Source organism: Rhipicephalus microplus, chromosome 4 (genome assembly GCF_043290135.1).
Source record: "Rhipicephalus microplus isolate Deutch F79 chromosome 4, USDA_Rmic, whole genome shotgun sequence".
NCBI classification, from domain to species: domain Eukaryota; kingdom Metazoa; phylum Arthropoda; class Arachnida; order Ixodida; family Ixodidae; genus Rhipicephalus; species Rhipicephalus microplus.
Genome location: NC_134703.1, coordinates 108311214 through 108332161, shown reverse-complemented (window position 1 = coordinate 108332161; position 20948 = coordinate 108311214). Strand labels below are relative to the sequence as shown.

At 45.6% G+C, this 20948-nt stretch overlaps 3 protein-coding genes across 5 annotated transcripts in view; 1 reads left to right on the top strand and 2 right to left on the bottom strand.

The window, feature by feature from the left end:
• LOC142814403 (sperm-specific sodium:proton exchanger-like) overlaps nt 1-2326 on the bottom strand; it is a 36435-nt gene extending 34109 nt beyond the window's left edge. The window contains exons 1-2 of the mRNA XM_075893144.1: nt 2114-2326; nt 793-1269 (exon numbers count right to left, since the gene is read on the bottom strand). Of these exons, the coding sequence (XP_075749259.1) occupies nt 793-1269; nt 2114-2326 (690 nt within the window). The remainder of the gene's footprint in view (nt 1-792; nt 1270-2113) is intronic.
• A 1843-nt stretch (nt 2327-4169) lies between these two features.
• LOC119172813 (uncharacterized) lies at nt 4170-20899 on the bottom strand. The gene is made up of 7 exons (XM_037423959.2): nt 20678-20899; nt 15523-15604; nt 13324-13508; nt 5525-5617; nt 5355-5449; nt 4701-4761; nt 4170-4605 (listed from the first exon to the last, which is right to left on the bottom strand). The coding sequence occupies exons 1-7, from the start codon at nt 20762-20764 to the stop codon at nt 4228-4230; spliced, it is 981 nt and encodes a 326-aa protein (XP_037279856.2). The 5' UTR covers nt 20765-20899; the 3' UTR covers nt 4170-4227.
• The window catches only part of LOC142814566 (sperm-specific sodium:proton exchanger-like), an 86349-nt gene continuing 78724 nt past the window's right edge, over nt 13324-20948 (top strand). For all 3 annotated transcript variants that reach the window (XM_075893478.1, XM_075893477.1, XM_075893476.1), the window contains exon 1: nt 13324-13452. The gene's annotated coding sequence lies outside the window, so the exon portion shown is untranslated. The remainder of the gene's footprint in view (nt 13453-20948) is intronic.

Sequence of the window (20948 nt, the reverse complement as noted above, 5' to 3'; positions counted from 1 at the left end):
TGAAAGACTTTCGTCTCCATCGAAAAAGCAGCCACTGCAGCCGGGATTTCATCCTCCGACCTTCGGTTTAACAGTGAAGTGTCATAATCCCTGGACTACCGTGGCAGGGCCGACTTATAAACAATGTTTGTTAGTTGAAACCACGAAATATATACTTTTGCAGTCCAGAACAAAATAAAAAACATAAACTGTGGTAATATGAGCAAACTACGAACCATGTATATTATGTGTACGACCATCTTACTGTCAAGACAAACCACTGTTATGTTAGCGCTGTCAGGTTTTCCTTTTTTGTGTGTATGCTGCTTCTTTTGTACTGTTTACTTCCGTTATGAGAGGCGTTTTCCGTTCACGCCATTAAGTGGAATTGAGCTCCTGTACTTTCTTCCCCGGAAGCTGACCGGTTATTCTGCAATTGGCACACAATGCCACTACTGTTAAACTTGAAGTTATGTTAAAAAATGGCACTGTCCAAATAAAACATATTGTGCCAATTATGTGCGCATTGTCTCTCGCTGAAGTGCACATTTTTATACATGCTAGGATACTTCTATACGTTTACTGTGAGAATCCCAGGGCTGTTTTGTAAACAGTCAACATTTGTTTTATAGGCCTTTCTTATCGTACCTGATTATTCGTCCAACCGTATTAGGACGCCCCAGTTTACTACGCTTGCTGGCATCCCAACCGGAAAGCTAGTCAAGTTTACGAGCATCATTTCAGCAGCACCTCTTGACTTCTCTGAAATTATTGCAGTAACGCTAGAAGTTCCCAACGGACGCGTTGACTTACAGCGAGGAACTGTCGAACGCTGTCAGAGCCGATCCAGGGAATGACGCGCAGCACGGCGATCGGCTTGTAGCTCGCCGGCAAGCTGTTGGGCGCGCAAACGATGCCCATCATCTTGTCCTTGAGCATCTGGTACAGCTCGCGGTGCTGCTCTTCTGTAAAGAAACCGTCGCGCTGCATCTCGGCCACGTGCGCCAACACGTCATTCAAGATGGTCTGCGCCGCCTGGCGACTCTTGAAGGCGACGGCGATGCCCGGGAAGCGCGACTGGATCTCGACCAGGTTGCGCAGCACGATGAGCCGGTTGTTGGTGGCACGGCTGCGCGTTTCTAGGGCCAGGTCGGACGATGGCACGTACTTCCACACGTTCTGCTGCACCTCTTCCTCGCCCGTGATGATGGCCAGTGAGGTCTCGTACGCCGCGTAAATTATTTTGTCCAGGTACCGGTGCAGCGCATCCAGCAACCAGTCCTGGACCACCTGAATACCCGCAAGGCCAACAGTTTCGTACCAACAACGTTGATGTTTGACAGCTCATTGCATGGAAGGTGGAAAAGTTGATAATGTTTACACAACGTCAAAGAACAATAATAGAGTGTGCTTTTCGTGAATTATATGTGCTAACACACGCCTAGTAGTTGTTGTGCCAAGTGTTCACTTTGACCGACCTCTGACATTGAAATCAGTGAAGGAAATTCCCATTATTTAAGAAAACATGGACAGCCCCGCCGCGGTGGTCTAGTGGCTAAGGTACTCGGCTGCTGACCCGCAGGTCGCGGGTTCGATTCCCGGCTGCGGCGGCTGCATTTCCGATGGAGGCGGAAATGTTGTAGGCCCGTGTGCTCAGATTTGGGCGCACGTTAAAGAACCTCCAGGTGGTCAAAATTTCCGGAGCCCTCCACTACGGCGTCTCTCATAATCATATAGTGGTTTTGGGACGTTAAACCCCACAAATCAATCAACAAAACATGGACAGAGACTGTACCTGTCCTGTCATGCATTTATGGGATGTCTTCATCAAAAGTAGCGCTGGAATATTTTAGGCACAAATTCGCATCCGATTGTGCCATACTAGGCTATCAGTAACCTCACCGTAGATATATAGCATCAGGTTTAGTCGGCAGAAAGTGTCTTCCAATGTCCTCTCAAGGTCAATTGAAAAGTCGTTTTCTGTATTTGATTTTCATTTTACCAAGAGCAAAGTGCCAAGGCATATAAACTAGGACCTCCTTCCCTGCTCCGTAACACCATGGCTACTAAGTCATGGCGATGTGTTTGCCATAGGTAACAACGAGGTACAGTTTGAGGTGAACAACCACTGTACCTCGATGTACTTGACGGCATGGACCAGCCGCACAGACATGGCAAGGATGAAGATGGCCGTGGGGATGGCCTGGTACTGGTGCTGGGTGGCAACTAGGAAGTAGATGGTGAACTGGGCGACGAACACGAAGATGCACGTGGCCACCAGCACAAGGTCCAGTTTGTTGTAGTTGTCCAACCGCACGAACCGGTGCCCATAAGCCGTTATCTGCATGGTAGCATTTCGTGAGCATTACGCCAATTAGTTTTTTTGATCTAAAACATTTTTTATCAGTTTCTAAAAAAACAACAGGCTACTGTCAACATAGATAGCTTCGGACGTTACACATCTTTACGAGAATCTAGTAAATTATGAGAAATTCAACTGAGCATCATAGTGAATGCTGTAGGTGTTGAAGCGGCCCTGGAACTCTTTGAGCATGGTAAAAAAAATCTGCCGATTGGTATTCGAGGTTCACAAGAGCATGCGTGCCAAGCGCTGCACATGGCCTGAAATATACAGCAAACTATCAGTTAGTTCAAAATATTTTTTTTCTTTTTTGAACAAATGACACTAAAGGTTCACAATCGCAGCGTCCCATGCCTGGTATCAGCCGTTTGCTGATTTGAACATCAAGCGCCCGGTCATTACTATGGCCACCTGGGGAAACCAGGAATTGTCCACGCGTACGCGTGCGTGATCACGCAGAAACGCATTCATAAGAAAAGAGGACCAACTTCTCCTGGTCACGAAGCGGGCGTGACGTATTTTCATCCCCATGTCATTCCTCTCTGCTCATCTTCCAGTACTATCGTTGATATGAGAGGAGAAAGAGTCGAGTCCAATTGCGGCTTGCGGCAAATAAATGCGAAGCATTTCTTAGCGAACTTCGGTGACTTTGAGCGTATCTATCTACTATCTATCTATCTATCTATCTATCTATCTATCTATCTATCTATCTATCTATCTATCTATCTATCTATCTATCTATCTAGGTGCTTACGCTTGGGTGCTCTCGTGGTCACCCCCTTTACTTGGCGTGAACCAAAATTAGCATGGGAGGGTAAGATAGTTTGACGAAAATGATGCACTGGTCAAGACATGAATAATGTCACAATCCTGTCGTGTGCGTCGTCACACACTTCCCGCCAGAGAGTGGCACATACCCACGGGCGGGTATGTGCCGCTTGTAAGCGGGTATGTGCCACAAGTGATTGACACTTAGTATTTACCCAGGAACTTAGTATTTACCCAGAGTTGAGCAATACCCGACATCTGTAGTGTCGACCCAACGAAGGCATAGAATAAATGTCAGTGTTAAGAAAAACTTGACATAGGCAGCGTTGGCCACTCGACGAATGCAAATAATAAGTTTCAGGGTCCCAGCAGGAATTGAAGCCAAGAATTCTGCGTGATAGCCGAGCATTCTACCACAGAGCTACGCCAGGTCTCAGAACTACTTTTCAAATAGACGCTAATCTTCGTGAAATGTCAATAGTGGTTGCAGTGCTGCCTACGCAGTTTTATAAACATTACATATGTGCTCCTTTCATACAGCCGTCACATCGGGTTGACGTCAATTGTGGTGAGGTGCCATGCGCTGAAACTGGTATATGTAGCACTGTCAAGGGCAAGCATCTTCGCGAGCATCAGCGCTTCATATCGGCTTCTAGGGTTGCTAAAAAACATTTCCAGCTGACATCGTTGCGCAAGTGGAAAACTGGCTATATAAACATCTGCAGTTCTTCAACATGTCTCTGCGCGCAACATTTGTACATATATTTAGCGTCATGTCATGACGTGTCGTTCAATTTAAAAAATGCAACATGGTCACTTTCCCTTCGCGTACTCCGCATAAAGTTGATTCCCAGGTACGTGGGATCTGCCAATTTTTTTGTAACTCGGCTCGAACAGGAGGGCTTCTAAGAAATTTTTTGGTGGCGAATGCGGGAGGCAATAAGCTCCTTCAGTGCATCCATTTAATGGCTACTTAGAAAGGTGTTGCAGGGCCTTGAAGGCGTGAGCATGCTTAAGTTGGTTCCACTCACGAACAACGGAGATTGACGACTGTCAGCAACCAGGTCCCAGAGAACTGTGTTTTATCCGACCAAAGCCATTACGTTCCTCAAGCACTGCTAGCAACGACTCATCTTTTTGCGATTTGTTATACAACCTGAACAATTATTGGGGTCTCTCCCACCACGGCGTCTTACGCGTTCGACGGGGCATGTGCTTACCATGGTGGTAATCTCGGCGGCGAAAAGGATGATGTAGACACCCTCGATGACCAGTACGGCGTCCGAGCGCGGCTTAGGTGGAAGTGGCGTGTTCATCAGCATTCCCAGCAGGCACGTGAGAAAGGTGAGCGTGGTGCTGGTGATGACCAGCTCGTAGTACTTGTGCTCGAACATGTCGATGATGCGCTCCTGCACGTTGCGCTCCATCTGGCTCTGAATGGACTCAGTGTCGTCCATGAGATCCTCGCCAAAGCTGGACACTGAAAGGCGCTCCTTCTGCATGTATGAAGATTTAAAAAAACAGTGACTTCACGAGAAACTCGCTAGCGCCGCCTTGTGTTTCCATTTCAAGAGGTTCAAAGAGTCCTCACCGTCCATTTGATCCAATCGGGAATGTCGATCAGCGATTCGATGGTGTCTGCGCCCATGTACCTGCAACGAGCTCCACGGAATATAAACCACTGTCAGTGGCATCATGCGCACTATTTTGTATACACTCAGCAGTGTGGCAAGTTGAACAACCATTGTTTTAAATTGTCTTAGACTCCCACTGGGAATTTAAATGAGTCGATTGGCTTATGTAACAACTAAAAAGAAGAAAACGTTTCCATGAAATATAACACACTCACTCACCAAAGCTTGGTTTCCCGTCTCTTTCCTGGAGCGCCTTTATACGCGGACGCATGGGTTTCCCCCAACCATTTTTCTCCTGGTTTACAGTATTGTTAAGTCAATTAGAAACAGTGCAAACGCAACTATTGGCTTAAACATACCAGGAATGAGTCGGCACACCGTTTCCTCAAATATAAGAAGCACATTTGACTACTGTTATGCTATATATTAGATAGTCAGATACTGACTCAGAATTACTGAACAAATGAGTGGGCTTGCTGGCTCCACACGCAATAGGCACAAAAGCATCGAAAGGCACAATATGCCACAGCATTCTCGCCAATCTACATCCACGTGCTTAGTCTTCCACGACAATATAGCTAGCTGGCATCTAAGCCGAGGTGCTCACTCACACTTTCTTGTCGAACGGGTACTGCAGAGCAGCCAGCAGAGTCATCATGGTGCTCTTCTGGATCATCCCTTCTCGGTACTGCCTCGAATAGCTCACCTGCACGAAAACATAACCATACGGGTCAATGATAGAGTTCCCTCTTTTTGGGAAAATTAATGGCATTCCACTCACCTGCTCGATTCTGAGCACGTTTTCAACGGCAAAGTGTTCCGCCTTTGTCTGGGCTTCCCGCGCGCTCGGTCTTCTTCTCGCGTCAAGCTTCAACTGCGATTGAAAGAAGAGGTGTGCGCTTTAGTGCTTTCCTTCATACGTCGAAGCGCACGAAAGCTCCATATTGTTGCATGTCGAGCATTGTCTCTAATCCTCACGTCAGTGATCCACAACACGGTTACGTCCAAGTGTTCTCGCCGTACGCAGAGTAAAGGCGTAACCTCGCCGCAAGCTTTTTTCCTCTCGACAAAACACGGAAGTGGGAGCATAAAATGTGCGATATTGCCGCCAAATTGGAAGCCGACACTTTTGCTTTTCTTTACAGAGCGTTCGCACTAATTTTTTTTCTTAGTACAGCAAAATTACTTCTGAGACTCTCCCATCTAGTAATGCCTTGAGCACCTAAACCAAAGCTCTAATTGGATCTTTGCTGAGTACGCTTGACTTTCCTTGATATAAAGGGAAACGTTCTAGAAGACCAAACTAATACAAACACTTTTTTTTCTCTGGTGCTCAATGCGAAGCGACCACAAGTTTCGGAAAGAAAAACAAAAGGTACCATAAATTGTGCCTCCCAAAAGATAAAAAAACTGCAGCAATAGCACCAGTCACCATGACTGTGCATGACGACGCCTAGAATGCAAAGATTATGCTCTTACGGTGGTAATTACATCAGCTGATAATGGCATAGCCCTGATTAGGCCATAAGGTCAAGATGGCGTGACGGCATTTAAAATTGAGGCTCGATGTGACAGCTCTCTAGTACGCATGTATAGATTTATGTATAGATTCTGAAGTGCCGTGTGAACTATGTGGCTAGGGCATGATACTGCGGAGTAAGAACTCACGGTAACACGGTTCCGGCTGTTACATTCGAATGAGAATACACAAAAGCGTTCGCGCGCTTCAATATGGGCAAGCGCTAACAAGACCACGGTGGTCATATTCGCTCTCCTGTTCCCCGCAAAAGTATGCCTCGTAGTCAAACCCTAGTTTGGGCACGCAAAACCCCATAAATGAAGCGACATATTATTAATTGATATGACCTCTTGGTTTGTTGTCATCGTGCATTGACTATAACGATGTCGATGTTTCACATTGTGGCTGAACTTCCTTTCAATGCTTTGGTTACGAAATCGAAAGTTATAACTGGGATGACAATGCCGCGTTTTGTTTTTCTTGCGATTCTTTTATGATACGCGCGGTTGCCGTTGTCTACTAGATTCATATTTATTCCATTCTTGAATTTTCGTGCGGGTGCTGCTACGTAAGGTGAACCGCAACTTGTGTCGAATGTTATCCACACCAACTAACTTATTCTGTCATTTTCATTACAAAAAAAAATGGTCGCGCACATTTCCGCATAAATGCGCGATCGTTGTACCCGGATAAACGAGCTCGCCAGATTTGTAATTAAGGTACAACAATATGGTGAATTATTTTCAGCGTGCACCCCCTACATACCTGTATCGCCAAATTGCTACAGAATAAAGCCTGACATCACTTGTACTCATTTAGCATAACAACTGCTATGAGCAAGCTCGCGATAACCACATTACGTCACTGCAAGTATGGCCTCTAAAGTCAATGTTGGCTCTGATGTAGGTGTTCAAGTCAAGATTGCACAGGTACGACCAAAACTGTATAGATGCACAAAACGCATAACTGCATATTAGTGCTTTCCACTGACAGTGCCCAGATGCCTAGAGTAGTAAATAAACTTATGATCATTGTGGCGCTAGGTATGATAGATTAGTTTATTGCAGCTGAACTGAAGCTGGCATTTTCATTATTATTCGTAGTGCGTGCTTACGTAGTAAATTCAGTACTGACAACAGACGTGTTCCCCACACGATTAAACGTTGCAAGAATAGCCCCAGTTTATAAAAGTAATGGACTAAATAACATGTCAAATTATAGACCAGTATCCACACTCGCTATATTATCTAAGCTTTTGGAGGCGTCACTCACGACAGCGTGTTGTCCTTTTCAAGTAAATGTAGCGTAATCACAGCATGTCAATATGGCTTTCGGAAAAATAAATCCGCTGAAAAAGCAATGAGAAATTATTCCATTTTTAATAATCAAGATTGAATACTTGAAAACGTGAAAATAAAAAAAATGTGCTTGGTCTTTTCGCTGGAAGCTTTTGACTCGATACAACGTGACATATTACGGAAGCTGTCACCGTATGGCATACGGAGTATCACCCATTTTAGAAAACTATTCGCATAACTAGTACCAACTTGTACAAATTAAAACAGCTGCATCAAGTAAGCATCAGTTGACCCAGTGGTTTCACAAGGTTCTATAATGGGTCATTAGCTCTTTCTGCTTTTTTTTTCAATAATATTGTATGTATACACGCCCTCTTATAGTTCATTGAGTTTAAACGAACGTATCTTTTTTTACACCAGGTCACTTAGAAACGCCATAAACAAATGTAAATTGGTGTATGACCTCATTCTCAACTTGACCTAAACAAAACAATTTTAAACGCCGAGAAGATTACATTTATTTCGTCCAATAAATAAACATGTGCATTATGACAAAGATAAGCTTTGAGTGGAACACTATTAAATGTAATAAACATTACAAATTCCTTGGGGTATAGATCCGGGAAGACCGTCGACCTTAATCATTTAGTTGGAAAATACGCGGGAAGGGTAAAATGGCAGTACATGATTGGTTCCCTTATTCGTCTGCAGTTCAAAAAAGTTATACAATGCCGTTCTTTTATTCGACACTTTGTTTTTATGTACAAGTGTGGGGGATGAAAAAAAATACAGTAACCTTACCATGATACAAAAAAAATGCTTTGTTGTTACAAAAACTCACCACTGATGGAGCACTTCCGTGCTTTTTTGTAAAGATGAAATGTTAAGTGTAAACTAAATATATATTTAAACTGCTTTAAAAAGTACTCAGAAATGAATTGTATGAACCAAAAATAAAAAAATTAACGTTTTTGGCTAGAAGAAATTCACAGTGTGTACCCATAACCGGGAGAAATTATGAAAGCCAGACGGTACATTACCCATGAATATGATTAGTTAAGTATTCATATATTCTTGTTGGACGTTAACACAGGGATATTTAAAAGAAGTTTAAAATTTGTTAAAAAACAACTTATCACCGCTAGCCAATATTGCGCAAAGGTTGTAGAAAGATCGCACTATGAAATTTTCGCTAGTGTTTGAAAATTAGGTCGTTGTCCTTTTTATAACAGTTATTTTATTTCCCATGTGGTTACTAATATTGAATTGTTTGTTTTGATTGCAGTACTTCTTTGCAACTCTTTTATTTGCACTTATGTGCATACAAGATACGCAAAACTTTGTTTGCGCGTAACCCACTAATAACAACAAAAGTTTTAAGAATATAATTTTTCTAAATAACTTTAGCAGTTGATTGTCCGTGCCCGAAGGTAATGAACCACTAGATCTTTGAGAGGAGAAAACGAGAAATTCAAGCAACTTAAAACCCGCCCGCAACCCCAACGTCGATTTTGTGGTATGCTTCGCTGCACAGCGCTATAGTATATCGGTAAATCTAATTCAAAATGCGTTACAGCGCATGAGTGGCGGCGGCTTCTGTGCATACTTTTGGATGCACAATTTTAATCGAAAATAGAGAGTTGGAAGACTTTCAGCGTCGAAAATTCAGATATTGTCATACAAAAGCTCTATAAAACTTGTGGTGGCCCACAAGCCTTACAGTGATGTACGTCCAGAATTCGGCGTGTGTTTTGTCCTTATCAGCGATGTCCGTGAGCATATTTCATCCGACATTCGGGTTTCTTCACAACACCATGCAATATTGTATTTTTGCTTCATCTTGCGTAACCCATCTATAACAATTACTGGTTATAAAAATGACATTCTCATGGCACTTGATTATAAGAATAAGTAGACATCCCAATAAACAATTGTATCGGGACAGTTGGTAGGAATCCATCTTGGTAGGAAGCGCAGCAACTACTACACAGAACACTTGTGTTGTGTGTTCTGTGTAAGAGTTGCTGCGCTTCCTACCAAGATAGATATCCTAGTTGGATATCCTAGAGTTATAACAACAACTGGTTTCGACTGTATATACAAGAAATGTGTTATCTGTGATCAACTTTAGGTGCGAACGCTCGTAAGGCGTATGAAACGTCTTTTGCCTCCGTTCCTTTCTCTTGTATTTCAAGAAATATAAAGACACTGCTACAACTAGCACTTCTACTAATACACTACACCCTTGAGCACACACACGGCCACACGGCCACCACACAGTGCTACCAGCGGTGCCTACCTACACCTAGACGAAGCTCAGCGCAGCGTAGTGTGTTATCGACGAGACTATTCCATCATTGCGCACATAGCATCAATCATCTGAGTGCCCATTTGTCGAAGACGTTCGCAGTTCCAAGGCACAACCGCAAAAGTCACAGCTTTGCCGCAAACGCGAAGCAATGAACGCGATAGCAACAAATTGGAAGGTCACGCGCAGAATGGCAAGCAGATCTAAGTGTTCCCCGCCTTTCTCACGCACAAATAACGCACGACACGTACTCACAGGTACAGATGAACGTGACCAAGCGTCTGATTTGTTACTTCGCTGAGTCTGAAAAGCGTTCTCTTTTTGCAAACGGAGACTGTGCAACGATTTCAGTGACCGTTGTGCGACCGGTAACTATTATACAAAAGAAGTGTTCCGGTAGAAGCTTAAGGACAGCCAAGACATAAGATGCTCCCAACCGCGAGATAAGGGCACGCGAGTGTGCGTTCAGCGGCTATACGACCACCCTCTCCTCTCCGGAGGCAAAGTACGCGTGGGAGATAACGCCGTGCGTTACCGCACGCTCATTGCGCCATCTTCTTGTTAATGTTGAGAACAGGATAGTTCTCCTCCGAGATGCTCATCACCAGCGGTAAGTGGCAGATATAAATAGCTTTCTGTTTGCACGTTGAAGGACGTGCCACCCAGTGGCTCAGTGGTTAACGCCTCGCACTCACCGCGAAGAGGTTGAAAGTTTGATTCCGCGCGCCAAAGTCTTTTTCTTAGTTTTTTTTTTCCTTTCTTGCATTTTCATATATGTATATATATATATATATATATATATACCTATACATATACGGTGAGTGACGGTGACGCCGACGCCGGCGGCAAAATCTAGCCAAGAGTGTCCACATAATTGCTATCGCAATAAAAAAAACTGCACTTGTGCCAATCCTCACATTGGTAAAGCAGGCATCACCGATATCACCTGGTGTAATGGGGTTGCTGTACGATTGTCCGCGGTCAGCAGTTGCTTGTTCTAGAAAGGTATTTTTTAGTGCTAAGGTTGTTACGAGATCACAACAACGGTGGCGTGTGCCATAGCTGTCCGCCAGCGTTGCTGCCGCTGGTGCCCGTAACCGCTATCGGGCAAAACGAGCAAAAAACTAAGCAAAAAAAGTCAGAGAATATCCATAAAGTGAATGATGATGAGTGGGGCGAAACGTCCGTCCGTCCATGCGTCTGATCGCGTTCGAGGATACAGGCGGCGCGCGGGTAATGCCGACGAGACGCGAGCCAAGGAAGCCGTGTGCAAGCGTCTTCAACGTGCCCACCGCTCTGCTTCGTCCATGTCCCACCAACAATCCGCCACGTACGGTGACTATTCAGGAGGCTGAGGAAGGCACTTCTTCCTTGCGCACCCACGTAAAACCCGCGCAACAGCCAATCGGAGAGTAGCGGTACGGCTCCATCTAGAATGTCTTCACTTACCTGCAGTTTGTATGTACTTCTGAGACAGTGCCATCTATTATGCTGTCCGGGAGATACTGCCTTTTTTTCTTTCTGGTCTCTTCTTCTCTCGGTTACGTGACACGCAGGACAAGTTAAACTAAAAGGAGCTTCGCCCCTAAAACACCAAGGACACAATGGGATTCCAACCCGGATCACCTGCGTGCCAACCCGCTATCATACCACTGAGCTACGCCAGTGCTTGGCACTACGTTCCAAACTGACCCTAGGGAGGCTTCGTACCAGGAAAGGAATCTCATTATTGCATGCAATTACTAATAAGGCGCTTTAGACCAGCAAAAGAACAGCCAGACGTCACGCAATGCGAAATGCGTAACGAGCAGGTCGTCGAATGGTAGAACCCATTACCATATTGCTAGGCATAATTCTTCATCGTCGTCATCCACAGCATAAAAAAACTGCCCAAAATTCCTTGAAGTGTGCAGCGGGTATGACGCTTCTCCGAAGAGTGCCGAAGGATTGCATGATGAATGCCTTTCAACTACACAAAAATTATGATTTATGGTGCAGTGGGTACCTTGCAAATGCGCTTATAGCACTCACTCAAACAGTGTTTAAGGGGAGATGCGGGTCGAAAAACGCGAGTTTTTTTTTCAAAATTACTGATTCTTTATTTCAACCTGTTTTGATAAGATTAGTACCTCTACTGTTATGGAAACAATAACACAGGTCGAGACTTAACTGGAAATGCTTTAAAATTGCATTTAATGAGCACAACGTGCCTGTTAAAAGGTCGAAAGTGTGCAGTCTTCGAGCACCTTGCCGCCAATAACGCACCACCGCTCGCCATTGTTGATCACGTGAGTCGAAGAGTCGAGCCTCACTCTTCAAATAACAACAGTTTCTCTCACTGATGCAGCGCAAGAAATAATAAAAAGAAGCACTCTTCTGCGCGTTCTTCGAGCTCCGCGACTGGCTTATCACGTGGTACCAATCGGGGAGCGCCATTGGCCGCTGCGCGCCTGTATGTGCTAAGAAACCTATTTGCGGGGTCCATGTCTTGTCGAGCAGTGCAGCTGAAAAATGCTTTTCTCGTATAGCTATCTCCGTTATGAATGAAAAAAGGCATTGCTCGCAGGTGACAGCCGTTGTGCGGCGCGCTCTGTAGGAATAGGCTACGAGCAGCTGGTCCGATTTGCGGCAGTTGTTGGCTTGCAAAAGCCAATGCATCAAAAGTCATTCACACCCGTTAGCCTAAAAGTTCATGATGCGGCAATGTATAACGTCAGCGCCAATCTTGAGAGGTCGAAAGAGCTCGCACTGACAGAACTTAGCAGGGACGACATTGCCATTATGTAGGACGGTATGTGGCACAAACACGGCTGCAAAATGGCATGACGCTGGACTTAGTTTGGATTTCACAGTCCTGTCGAACTTCTTTCTATCTTGCAGCTGGCACAAGGCTCTGCCAGATGGAGCAGAAGTTTGGAAAGCGTTTCATGTCCCTCTTTGGGAGAGAAATGTCTCTGAGGAGTCAGCTCCATTGCTCTAGGGTGAATATTAAAAAAAAGTGTCTTCGAGTAGCATCTCCCCTTAAAAAAGGCTTTGAAAGGCCGCTCTTTCAGCTTTCGCTGTCACTGTGGGGCGCATTCCGCACAGGCCTGGTGGTGTACTGCTGGTAAAAAGCCGATATATAAAGGTTCTCGGTAGCGTTACGCCTATTTGCACTTTCTGTTCAGCTTAGTAGTTTTCTTTATTTCTCTGTAAGTTTGTGTAAGCGCCACGGTGGCCAGTTATTACAGTGCTCGACTGCTGACCAGAAGGTCGCGGGTTCAAATCCTGGCCAAGGCAGCCGCATCTCTACGGATGCGCAACGCTACAAGCCCTTGTACTTAATTTAGGTGCACGTTAAAGAACCCCATGGAGGTTATCCAAGTTTCCTGAGCTCTCCGCCACGACGTTCGCCGTAAGCATACCGTGGTTTTTGGACGTAAAATCTAAGCGATTATGGGTGCAGGTCCACTTACCCACGGTTTGTGTCCCGACTCGAACGGATTCTGGATGATGGTGTGGCGCAGGACCCACTTCCAGTCGACCGGCCGGAAGTACGAGTCGGCCTCCTGGACTCGACTGGACACCATCACGTGGTCCTTCAGGTACGTCACGGCGCTCGACATGGTGCGCTGTTCAATCTCGGACACCTCCAGTACTCCTGCGAATCGCAAGCGGAGCACCGTAGCGATGACAAAGTGGGTGTCCTAAGCGTTGGGAGGCGTTGAAACCGCATGCGCTTATCTTGAGCTAGAAGCGCCAGTTACCGACGGTGTATTACCATACCGTACAAATGAATATTTATTAGGCTGTTTAAAAATAAAGAACCGCAAATATAGTGGTTTTTTTTTGGTTACGGTTTTTATTTTCGTCATTACACGTGGATGTATGCATGTGCAGTAGTGACAAACGCCAGCACGAAGCGTGCTGTGATCTTAAAATTACGGAGATTTAGAATCGCGTACGCAAAGCTTTGCGTTATGGTTTCCCGCCCCTACGTATGCTTCCTACGATATCCTCGTTCTGGCCCCCATTAAATGACCGAAATACAGGGCGACGGCAACGAACGCTATCTGTGCATTCGCTGTTTTAAAACTCGCAATGGCACATTGAACACGTCACAGATGTAGCTGCTTTAATATGAAGCAGCGAGTACGCCGACAACAAAATACGCTGGACGCACCACCCTCACATTTAGGTATAATTTTGCGACAATTGTATATTCACCAAAGAAAAAAGTGTTCATGATGGAGTGCGCCACACATGGGCACAATTCTGGGGCGGAAAAATGTTACGTGTGTGTGCATGTGTGCGAGCGTGTGCACGCGAGATTTTTTGTAGAGCGAACATGCAGCAAAAATAGTCTCATGTAATTGCACACCAAAGAAGTTTAAAAAAAAACTGCCCCACTTTCCCTAAGGGAATCGTGAGGAAATGCGAATGCATTACGCAGCGTCTGTAACAGTGTTTCGCGCGTTAGAACCCAATGTTAGAAAAATGTGTTTTCATTTTTTTCGTACAGCGTGCAGCCAATAGGGCCGTACGCGGCACGGGGCGTTTTTCTGTAGCGAGAACCGCGTTGTGAACAATTTTTGGGCACTGAAGGGAAAGCTACGGAGCCAAATCGCGTCCATCTCACCGCCAATGAAGGAAGTTCCAAAGTAGCACCCGTATTTTAAACGTGAAATATGAATGTTCCCCCTCCTTTATTTTCTACGTGGAGCTATTTGAGACAGGACGCAGCACATACCAGTAAGATATCCATATTTCTTTTCAACTATCTGTTGTGACTTCGCGTATTTGAATGCATAAGAACGTCCCGCCTTTTTTACGTGCAACTCAAACGCTCAGTGGTGTCTGCGTCTACATGAAACGCTGATGGTGCACCCCCGTCTCTTTCTACGTTACGAGACCCGTGCCAAAACGGACTACTTCACGTAGTGCTACAGGTGCAGAAGCTCCACCTCCGTAGCTTTCCCTTCAGTGCCAAGAAAGTATAGCGTGCACGTTAAAAAATACTGTGAACAAAACAACAAGCGTTCTCCGATCGACGTCGGCGCTTCACAGCGACGTCTCGAGCCCACATTTCTGAATATTCTCTCGAGGCGCCCAGCCAGCGAACGGTCGAGAGTGAGGCGTGAGCAGACGGGAAAGTGGGGCGCAGGGAGACGAAAGAGTGAACGGGGATAGACGGAGCGGCGAAGCACTGCACCTACCCTCTCCTACACTTCCTCGCACCACATGTTCTGGTTGCTAGGGGCCAGTACAAGCGCGCGCATCCGCAGCTGTTGATATACGAGAGGGTGGTGGACGGATCCCGTCGGACGCCTGGCATAGCCCGACTAAAGAATGCATGCGCATTTAAAAAAATGCGTGCACCGTTACTGGCACCCTTACATCAGCTTACAAAAGCTGCAATAATGTTGTGGACCACAACGCGCATACTTAGCACACAGCGTCTCCGAGATATGGTCGTATACATTCAAGAAGCAGTACGTCTTCCCTCTATGCCACTGATACCATGGTATCGCCGTAGAGGCTGTACGTATACATTTAGCTATATCCAGCTTCTATATCTAGCAAGCAGAAACAGGCATTCAGAACTTCAACTCCTTATTTTAACAGTTGTAGCATTGGCTTGCAGTAACTGACACAACTTCGTAAATATTTCTTACCGAGAGTCCTAAAGATTAATTCGAGGAAAGTGACGTTTATCAACTGGCCCAGGAGTATGTCGCAAACGATGTATGGAAACGTCTGCAAAAAGAAAAAAAGAAGTACTAGGTCTAGTAGGCACAATCTCCCGTTCAAAGCCATACACAGTGGTGAAGATAATGCAAGGAGAAACCCGCTATTGTGTCATATCATAACACGCGTTACGATCAAAACGCGTGGAAAATTGTGATCGTTCGTACTGTTGAAGATCTTTGAGCAAGCTTTTTTCGCACCATTCTCGTGAACAAACGAACTCTCTGCTCTGTGTCCTCCCCGTCTACGTAAACTCTGTGAGAAGCCTCTGCTTTACCCGAAACGTTTCGATAACGTCTTTCATGCGACTAAAGTTTTCATGTACCACGGCAATGAACTGGGCTACTTGGGGTGCGGCGATGGCGTAGTGGTTAGAGCATCCGCCTCGCATGCAAGAGGTCCGTGGTTAAAATCCCGGTGCCGCGCAGTTCCCAACCGAAAAGAAAAATGCCCGCAGCTTCCCTCGGGGGAACACTGAGGAGGATGCGGACCATATAATTGGTTAACGGGGTGTTAAAGTGCGACTTACTTGGGTCGATGGCTAAATTGGTTAACGTTGTTGTGAAATGGGGTGTTAAATTGCGACTTACTTGGGTCGATGGCTAAATTGGTTAACGTGGTTGTAGGAGGGGGTGTTAAATGAGTGAACACGTACACACGTATGCGAAAGGGCGGCGCTGGTCGAAGGGACGTCGATCATTGTGTTTGTGGATTCGTTGGAATTCATTTCACCGCGACCTTGGACGTCGACGCGCCGTACAAACCAACCGACGAGCGGCAACTGAGCGAGCGAGCGCCGACCTTGAGTATATATACAGCACGACGGCGCATGCAATGTCAGCTGTTGAATGTTCTCGAAGCGCGACGCCACATGCGCGTCCACTGGAGAATCAGGAGAATTGTAGATGTCGAACGCGGTGTGTAGAGGAGGAAGGGTGCACAGATGGTGGAGGAGTGAAGCGCGCGCGGTGTGTAGAGGAGGAAGGGATGCACAGATGGTGGAAGAGTGGGCGACGGCGCGACGGCGCATGCGCGCCCGTCAGCTGTCGAATGTTCGAGAAGCGGTGCGGACGGCGCACTACAAGGCGCGAGTATAAGATGCTCCGCATCTAAAAAGAAATCCGCGTGTTGATGGAACAGCATTAAGAGGCCTGGGGTGCGGGCTCACCGGTAACCACCGCCGGGAACGCACTCCCTCACCAGAGAAGGATTGGCCAACCTGGTGCTGTATCTGGCCACTACCTCCCACATGCATACGTCAAATAACTCACGGCCCTCAGTTCCCAGCAGCTGCGAAGCAACTGACCATGGTGGCGGTCAGATCTGCAATGCAGCAGAGGGTGCTAAGAATCTCTCGACTACAGGCCGCCATTGAAACCTGAACATGGCAACGTTTAACGCTAGAACCTTATCTAGTGAGTGAAGTCTATCTGTACTATTCGAGGAGCTAGAGGGTGTTAAATGGGATATAATAGGGCTCAGTGAGGTTAGGAGGACAGATGAGGCCTATACTGTGCTACAGAATGGGCACGTTCTTTGCTATCGGGGCTTGGCAGACAGAAGAGAACTGGAAGTGGGGTTCCTAATTCACAGAAACATAGCTGGCAACTTAGAGGAATAATATAGCATTAATGAAAGGGTGGTTGATATTGTAATTAAACTGAATAAAAGATACAAGATGAAGGTAGTACAGGCTTACGCGCCTACATCCAGCCATGATGACGCTTCAGTTGAAAGCTTCTATGAAGACGTGGAATCGGCAATGAGTAAGGTAAAAACACCGTATACTACAGTGATGGGCGACTTTAATGCAAAGGTAGGGAAGAAGCAGGCTGGAGACCAGGCAGTAGGAGATTATGGCATCGGCACTAGAAACACCAGAGTAGAGCTACTAGTAAAATTCGCAGAACGCAATAATTTGCGGATTTTGAATACCTTCTACCGCAAACGAGAAAACCGCAAGTGGATATGGAGGAGCCCTAATGACGAAAATAAGAACGAAATTGACTTTATAATGACTGCACACCCAGGAATCGTGCAGGATGTGGAAGTGGTTGGCAAGGTACGATGCAGTGACCATAGAATGATACGGTCTCGAATTCGCCTAGACTTGAAGAAGGAACGACAGAAACTGATACGCAAGAAGCCAATCAATGAGCTAGCACTGAGAGGGAAAGTACAGGATTTCGGAGTGTCGCTGCAGAACAGACACTCGGCTCTTAGTGAGGAAACCAACCTTAGCGTAGATACAATGAATGATAATCTGACGAGTATCATTACGGAGTGTGCAGTGGAAGTTGGTGGCAGGGTAGTTAGACAGGACACTGGCAAGCTTTCCCAGGAAACGAAGAACCTAATTAAGAAGCGTCAAAGCATGAAAGTGTCAAGTACAACAGACAAAATAGAACTGGCAGAGCTTTCGAAGCTGATTAATAGACATAAAGTATGCGATGTAAGAAGGTATAACATGGAGAAAATTGAACACGCTCTGAAAAACGGAGGAAGCGTCAAAGCAGTGAAGAGGAAACTTGGGATAGGCAAAAGTTGGATGTATGCACTAAGGGACAAAGAAGGCAAAATAACTACCAATAAGGATAGGATAGCTAAAATAGCGGAGGAGTTTTACAGAGATCTGTACAGTAGCCGAGACAACCACGACCTTAATACTATAAGAACTAGCAGTAACCCGGATGACACCCCACCAGTAATAATAGAAGAAGTCAGAAAAGCTTTGGAAAGCATGCAAAGCGGCAAAGCTGCTGGTGAGAATCAGGTAACATCATATCTGCTGAAAGATGGAGGACAGATTGTGTTAGAAAAACTAGCCACCCTGTTTACGAGGTGTCTCCTGACGGGAAGGGTACTAGAGTCTTGGAAGAACGCTAACATCATCTTAATACATAAGAAAGGGAATGACAAGGACATGAAGAATTACAGGCCGATCAGCTTGCTCTCTGTAGTACACAAGCTATTTACAAAGGTAATTGCTAACAGAGTAAAGAAAACATTAGAATTCAATCAACCAAAGGAACAAGCAGGATTTCGAACAGGCTACTCAACAATTGACCACATTCATACTATCAACCAGGTAATAGAGAAATGCTCAGAGTATAACCAACCACTATACATAGTCTTCATAGATTACGAGAAGGCATTTGATTCAGTAGAAATATCAGCCGTCATGCAGACACTGCGGAATCAGGGCGTAGATGAAGTATATTTAAACATTCTGGAAGAAATTTACAGGGGATCAACTGCTACCATAGTGCTTCATAAAAAAAGCAACAGAATACCAATCAAGAAGGGTGTAAGGCAGGGGGACACAATCTCCCCTATGCTATTTACCGCGTGCTTACAGGAGGTTTTCAGAAGCCTAGAATGGGAACAGTTAGGGATAACAATTAATGGAGAATACCTTAGTACCCTGCGCTTCGCCGATGACATTGCATATCTGAGTAACTCAGGGGACGAACTGCAACTCATGATTACGGAGTTAGACAAGGAGAGCAGAAAGGTGAGTCTTAAAATTAATCTGCAGAAAACGAAAGTAATGTACAACAACCTCGGAAAAGAGCAGCGCTTCGAGATAGGTTACAACTTGAAGTTGTAAAAGACTATGTCTACTTAGGGCAGGTAATAACCGCAGAGCCTAACCACGAGATTGAAGTAACTAGAAAAATAAGAATGGGGTGGAGCACATTCGGAAAGCACTCTCAAATTATGACAGGTAGATTGCCACTATCCCTCAAGAGGAAGGTATATAACAGCTGTATCTTGCCGGTACTTAGCTACGGAGCAGAAACCTAGAGACTTAGAAAGAGGCTTCAGCTTAAATTGAGGACGACGCAGCGAGCAACGGAAAGAAAAATGGTAGGTGTAACCTTAAGAGACAAGACGAGAGCAGAGTGGATTAGGGGACAAACGGGGGTTAAGGATATCATAGTTGAAATAAAGAAGAGGAAATGGACATGGGCCGGGCATGTAGCGCGTAGACAGGATAACCGCTGGTCAATGAGGGTAACTAACTGGATTCCCAGAGAAGGGAAGCGGGTTAGGGGGAGACAGAAGTTTAGGTGGGCAGACGAGATTAAAAAGTTTGCGGGTATAAATTGGCAGCAGCAAGCACAGGACCGGGTTAACTGGCGGAACATGGGAGAGGCCTTTGTCCTGCAGTGGACGTAGTCAGGCTGATGATTATGATGATGATGACTTCGTACATGTCGCAATGGGTAAAAAAACAGTGAGAAACAAACCAGTAGGAGATTAACTTTCTAGACGCCGTGATAACTCGTTAAGATTAAGTTTTACGTATATAAAGCATGGCTGCTTCACGCATGCGCAAAGTGGTTGCCGGCGGGTATAAGTGTTCCTTTCAAGCATACTTTGATCAGTTGTAAGTGCCAGCTTGTCTCGTCGTGTTCTTCATCTCTTTCTGTGCTTTCGCTTCCAACGGTTTTAAAGCCCCATCTTATCTCCATACATCCCTTTTTCGAGTGTAACGTCGATGCGTATAACTATACAGGCGGATTCCTAGGTGGGCTAATTGGTTCATGAACGTTGGGGCAGAACAACGCAGATAGCGAAAAGAAGTACACACATGATATAGCTCTGTGTCGTGTGCATTCTTCGCCCTGTCTGCAATGTTCTGACAAAGTGTGTTACAGACATCTGTTTACGTTCAAACAGATTCGCATACTTTCGCGCTTAATCACTGTAGAAGTGAGCCATGCTCTACGAGTTTCTGTGAAAACGACATTTTTGGTATATGCAAACCAGTCAAGACAGCTCGTAAGCGCCATGAGCGTAGATGTAGTTTGTATAACACAAGGACGTACCTCTTCTTCTAAAAAAAGAAAAGAAAAACTGGCATCACTGTGTTTCCAGAAACAAACTTGAAACAAGCCATTCCATTCCAGCGTAAAAGCATTGGCGAGTTTTTGTTCTTGGCGTTTGTGTTCTTACTTCTCTCTTGCATCTATGTTAGCACACAAGACATTTTTCATCAATACCGAGCAACTATCTCAAAAAATGTTATCCTGAATTCTTCCCAACTGTTTTAATGTCATTCCATCGGTAGCTTACCCCTCCGACGTATTCAACGTTGATAGTCGACTGATGGTGGTAGAGGAAGGTGACGACGGTGATGTTCAGCGGTCCTTTGAGCCCCATCCACACCGTAACCACAGCCTGGCGCCACGACACGGGGTAGCCAAACTGCTCGATAATCGGGAACAGGGCCACTACCGAGAACAGTCGCGCCAGGATGCGCACGAAGTATGCCAACGCCACCTGTGACAGTTTTGAGCCAAGAACGAATATTCACCGACAATGTACACCCATAACACTGCGCCCA